The 5,905-nt window shown below is 48.8% G+C and overlaps 1 protein-coding gene across 3 annotated transcripts in view; it reads right to left on the bottom strand.

The window, feature by feature from the left end:
* The window catches only part of KLF3 (Kruppel like factor 3), a 46,654-nt gene that overhangs the window by 8,901 nt on the left and 31,848 nt on the right, over nt 1-5,905 (bottom strand). For all 3 annotated transcript variants that reach the window (XM_019526528.1, XM_019526527.1, XM_019526529.1), the window contains exon 6: nt 1,103-1,263. In XM_019526528.1, coding sequence (XP_019382073.1) covers nt 1,103-1,263 — 161 coding nt within the window. The remainder of the gene's footprint in view (nt 1-1,102; nt 1,264-5,905) is intronic.

The raw sequence follows: 5,905 nt of genomic DNA, 5'->3' as shown, positions 1-5,905 counted from the left end.
AATTGTACAGACAGACTGAGTTGGTGGTGAGGGGGCTGCATAATGTGTTGCTGCTGAATGAGGACTGGTGAAGTTAAGAGATGTGAGCAGAGTGATGCTGCCAACAGAGGAGCTGCTAGGAGCCCTTCTAGTTGATATCTGCATAGGCGGAGGAAGAAAATTAGGGCATGCACCTCCCCCCCCAGGTGGGAAAGTCTGCGGAAGAAGCAGGGGGAAGGGAAAAGGATCTGTGCAGGGCATGGCGGGCTGCTGCTGTGGGTTGGGGCCGGGGCAGTGCTGGGCTCTTCCTGGCGGGAGTGGCTGCACTGCGCTCCTGTCTTCCTTGATAGGCATAACTCTCAGATAACTGGAATTTTTAGATAACCGGCACCCTCTTACCCCACTTATGCCAGATAACAAAGCTTTTTCTGTATATCAGTAAAACACTATGTTCAACTGATACCACTACATATATAGGTGTTTCATTTTAATAAAGGAAAAATGTGGATTTGGGGGGTTTTAATCACAGAATTTGGTATTTTTAAACAGAGAAAACCAGGATCCATCTGAGGGATGAGCAAAATAGCTATCTTCAAAGCAAGAGGACAAAAGTGGGTGTAGGAAAAGGAAAGAAAAGGAGCTACCAAGCAAATACAAGATGTACTGGGAGGATTCTTGTCTAGATTTACAACCTGTTAGTTACCTCCCCTTCATCTTCCCCCTTCCACTGCAAGGCACATAAGCAAAGCCAGCCAAATGCCAGATCTGCCTAAAATATACCACTTATACCTGACATGCGACCACCTTCACCACTATTTCAACTTTTAGTTTAAAGAGCTAAATCAGAGTTAAGGAAGGTCCCATGGGACCTTTTGGAACACGCAAGTAGGACACAATGAGCTGACGGACAGGGACACGTTTAGGCTAATTTACCCATTCTATGTTTAGAAAAACAGTCTTTATAACAACAATTTTTTTTAACATTCAAATCAAACCAGATTTTCTTGCAAATAGAAAAAAAGCATTAAATCTCAGTAATATCTTAAGGATGGGATGTAGTTGGGACTTTGCCTTTAACTCAAAAATCAATACTGATGAAAGAAAAGTGCACCAAGACTCCCACCTGTATGTGTTCTTCTGTGAGCTTTCAGGTGGGAGCTTTTAGTGTAGACCTTGTTGCAACCTTCATAATCACATCTGTGTATTCTGCGTTTCCTTTGTGTGTCTGGAGATTCCACAGGTAAAGGCCGCTTCCCAGGCTGCACTATAACTGAAGGGTGATTCCTGTGAAGTTAAGTCGTGTTAAAAATGAAAAATATTTAAAACACAATAAACTTAATTACAATGATTTATGACAGAGCCTTCTATTCTTTACCATTCTGTCTCTTGGCAGGGAGAACTACATTACATGTATGTGGAAAAATTCAGAACTCAGCATTTTTATGGATTTTAACAGTAATGTTTTGATGCTTGTTGGGCTTATTCACTTTGTGGTATAATAAAACCAAAGATATTCCCTTCTGCCTGCCTGGATTTTAATTTAGTTTTACTTATAAAAGGGAAGATTTTTTTCAGTTAAATATATATTAAATTTCCAGAAAACTTTAGTTTGCAAAATCGCTTTTGTTTGCAGAATTTTCCCTCTTTAAAAGACAGCCACTTTTAAAATTGAAAATAGCTTTTCTATATTCATAAATGCATATCTTTAGCTTTACAAGGCAGAATCTGTATTGTTCCTGCCACTCCTTAAAAGAGTAATTATGAATTTCCTGTTTGGTGTTGGCAGAAGGGTGCGGTCTCCCTTTACCACTGATGTCAATTCCTAAAAGTAGAATTTAAGTCTGCTGTCACACCCACAGGATGTCTGAAATTGGTTCTGAAGCTTCACAAATACGATTTTCTTGACTTGAAACCCATAGGTAAAACACATGTGTACACACACACACACACACACACACACACACACACACACTTTTAGGGGTATCATCAACTGTGTATATTAAGAATCAAAAAGTATGACTGCTTCTAAAACTGGAAACCAACATGAAACTGACCTTAGTGGCACTGATAAGAGGAAAATGCATTTAAGAAAGTAAAAAACAATACCAGCACCAAGCATTAAAAATAAAAAGTCACAGTGTGTCCAGGACTATTTAACTGATCAATAGGGTTGATTTGGGGGTATTTTCTAGCTTTTAAGTGAAACTGAATATGCCACATGCACATGCTAAGATTTATCCTAGTAAAACTGGTTCTACCAGCTATAATAAGCTTTACAGAATGCAAGCCTTTTTAGCAATTACTGAACTTGCCATTTCTTTACTAGATCTAATTACGTCTAACAACATTCAAGCATATCTAGAGGCTATTTGTTATTTAAAGCAAGTACTTTTAGGGCCTAAAGTTCAGAAACGCTGAGAAACCACAGCTGCTATTAAAGTCTATGGGAGTTGTTGGTGTTCTGGGCGCTTGATAATCAAAGCCTTAGGCTCAGCAATGCAGATCACAGAATCATAGAAAATTAGGGTTGGAAGCGACCTCAGGAAGTCACCTAGTCCAACCCCTGCTCAAAGTAGAACCATCCCAGCCAAAGCTTTGTCTAGCCGGGTCTTCAAAACCTTCAAAGATGAAGAGTCTATGACTTCTTTCAGTAACCTGTTCCAATGTTTTACTCCCCTCCTAATGAGAAAATTCTTCCTATTGTCTAGCCTAAATTTTCCTTGCTGCAACTTGAGAACATTGCTCCTTGTTCTGTTACCACTGAGAACAGTCTAGATCAGGGGTTTTCAACCTTTTTTAACAAGTGTACCCCTTCTGTCTCAAAGTTTCAGCTCATGTACCCCTTTATGTTTTTTTCTCATTTTTAAGGGGGGGGGGCACAGTGAGGGAGGGAGTGGGGCTGGGCTAGACTCTGTGTAGCCAGGGTGGGGTGCGTGACAGAGCTGCTGAGCATCGGAAGGGTGGGGGCTGAGGAGGCGGGGCGGTTCCTGCTGCTGCGCACACCCTGGGAGGGACATGTGCCCCAAGATCTGTGTGGGGTGGGCTGGGACAGATCAAGGGTCCAGCAGCGGGGGAGGGAGCAGGATGGGGCAGGGCCAGGGGCTGCTCAGCCAGGTCAGGATGCAGGACTGAGCCATGTAAGGGGGGTGGCTCCTGCTGCTACATGCAACCTGGGAGGGCATGGTGGGTGTGTGCCCCCAGATCTGGGGCATGGGGGTTGGAAGGGCTGCTGCTGCAGGTTGGGGTGATGGGCTCTTCCTGGCAGGGGGCTGGGCCAGGCTGTGCTTGGGGTGGGCAGCAGCGGCACTAGGAAGGGGATTGGGGGTAAGGCAAATTTTGGGGTGGCTGCAGCCCCCCCCATGGCCCCGCTCCCTTAGGCCCCTGTGCTGAGGGAAGGAGTGGGGCTGGGCAGGGGAAGGTGCTGCCCAATTGGGGTGGAGCATGGGACACAGCCATGAGTGGCTTGTCTGGGGGGTGCAGGGGGTGGCAGCTCCCACCACTGCTTGCACCCCAGGAAGGCACAGGGCACAGTTATCATGGGGTGGGGCAGGCTGCAGACCAGGGCAACACCTGCCTGTTCCTGGTGGGGGCTGGGCCAGGCTGTGCTTGGGGTGGGTGGCAGCAGTGCTGGGAGGGGGCTACAGGAGGGGCTGCAGCCACCCCAAAATTTGTCAAAGACCCACCCTCCCCCAAAACCCTGATCCCAGTGCAGCCTGGTCCAACACCCACACTGGGAACAGTGGCCTGCAGCCCACCCTGCCCCACATGCTGATCCAGGGGCATGTGTCCTCCATGCCCTCCCAGGGTGCGTGCAGCAGTGGGAGCTGTTACTCCCTGTGTTCTGCCTTGGCTGGGCAGCGCCTGCCCCTGCTCCAGCCCCACTCCCTTCCTCACTGTGGGGGCCTATGGGAGCGGGGTTACTGGGCAGGCTGCAGTCACCCCAAAATTCACTGTAGCCCCTCCATCACTGCTGCCACCCACCCCAAGTGCAGCCTGGCTCAGCCCCTGCCAGGAAGAGCCTGGTACCCCAGGCCCAGCCTGCCCTGCCCCATGCACAGATCCAGGGGCACATGGCCCCATGCCCTCCCAGGGTTCACATAGTGACGGGAGCTGCCCCACCCTGGCAACCCCTACTGCAGCCCCCCACAACAAACTTACCAGCTGGACCTCGCTGCTCTCCATGTGGCTGAGCTGTGCTCCTGGCGCCCCGCATGCTGCGCTGTGGCTGCATGCATGAACACAGAGTTCTGTGTACCCCCTATTAATCTTTTAAGTACCCCTAGGGATATGCATATCCCTGGTTGACAACCACTGGTCTAACTCCATCTTCTTATGAACGCCCCTTCAGGTAGTTGAAGGTTGCTATTAAATCCCCTCTCAGTTTTCTCTTCTCTAGATGAACTAAGCCCAGTTCCCTCAGAAGTCATGTCCCCCCGCCCCTGAACAATTTTTGCTGCCCTCAGCTGGACTCTCTCCAATTTATCCACATCCTTTCTGTACTGCGGGGGACCCAAAACTGAACAAAGTACTCCAGATGTGGCCTCACCAGTGCTGAATAAAGGGGAATAATGGCTTTCCTTTACCTTGTAACCCCTTCTCTGCAGAGCTGCTGCCCAGCCAGTCAGCCCCCAGCCTGTACTGGTGCATGGGATTTTTTTGTCCTAAGTGCAAAGTATACCACCATCCACTGATCTTCCTGCATCCAGAGCCAGCCATCTCATCCTAGAAGGCAATCAGGTTGGTCAGGCATGACTTGCCCTTGGTGAATCCATGCTGATGGTTCCTAACCACCTTCTCCTACATGTGCTTAGGAATGGATTCCTTGAGGATCTTCTCCATGATTTTTCCAGGGACTGAGGTGAGGCTGACTGATCTATAGTTCCCTGGATCCATTTTCTTTTTCTTTTCTTAAATATAGGCACTATGTTTGCCCTTTTCCAATCATCTGGGACCTCTCCTGATCACCATGAGTTTTCAAAGGTGATGGCCAATGGCTCTGCAATCACATCAACCAAGTCCCTCATCACCCTTGGGTACATCGCATCTGGCCCCATGGACTTCTCTACGTCCAGTTTTTACAAATAGTCCCTAACCTGTTCTCTCTCAACTATTGGCTGCTTACTTCCTCCCCAAACTGTGCTGCCAGGTGCAGTAGTTTGGGAGCTGACCTGTCACAGAAGTGAAAATTTTCTCCTGATCTGGCCAGACAGCAACTCTTTATAGCTGTGACCAAACCCAGGTGCATGGCTGCAGACAGCTTAAAAAATGGCTGATTGAGTGAAAATCTGACTCCTCATTCATAGTTAGTAGGGTTGGAAGGGACCTGAGCAGATCATCAAGTCCGACCCCCTGCCATGGCAGGAAAGAGTACTGGGGTAAATGACCCCAGGAAGGTGATTGTCAAGCCTTGTCTTAAGGACCCCCAGGGTAGGAGCCAGCAACACTTCTCTTGGAAGTTGGTTCCAGATCCTAGCCGCCCTGACAGTGGAGTAACGCCTCCTGATGTCTAACCTGAATTTACCCTCTGCCAGCTTGTGACCATTATTTCTAGTCACTCCTGGTAGTGCTCAGGGGAACAGGGACTCCCCCAATGCCTGCTGGTCCCCTCTGACTAGTTTGTAAACGGCCACTAGATCTCCCCTCTGCCTTCTCTTATGGAGGCTAAACAGGTTCAGGTCGCTTAGCCTCACCTCGTAGGGCCTGCCCTGCTGCCCCCTGATCATGCGAGTGGACTCCTCTGGACCCTCCCCATGTTGTTCACATCTCTCTTGAAGTGCGGCGCCCAGAACTGGACACAGTACTCCAGCTGCGGCCTGACCAGTGCTGCATAGAGGGGGAGGATCACCTCCTTGGACCTGCTTGAGATGCATCTGTGGATGCATGACAAGGTGCGGTTGGCCTTCCTGACTGCATCCCCACACTGCCG

Source organism: Gavialis gangeticus, unplaced genomic scaffold (assembly GCF_001723915.1).
Source record: "Gavialis gangeticus isolate Ggan-Ray unplaced genomic scaffold, GavGan_comp1, whole genome shotgun sequence".
NCBI lineage: Eukaryota > Metazoa > Chordata > Crocodylia > Gavialidae > Gavialis > Gavialis gangeticus.
The sequence above is the reverse complement of the archived record's forward strand: the minus strand, read 5'-3'. Positions and strand labels throughout refer to the sequence as shown.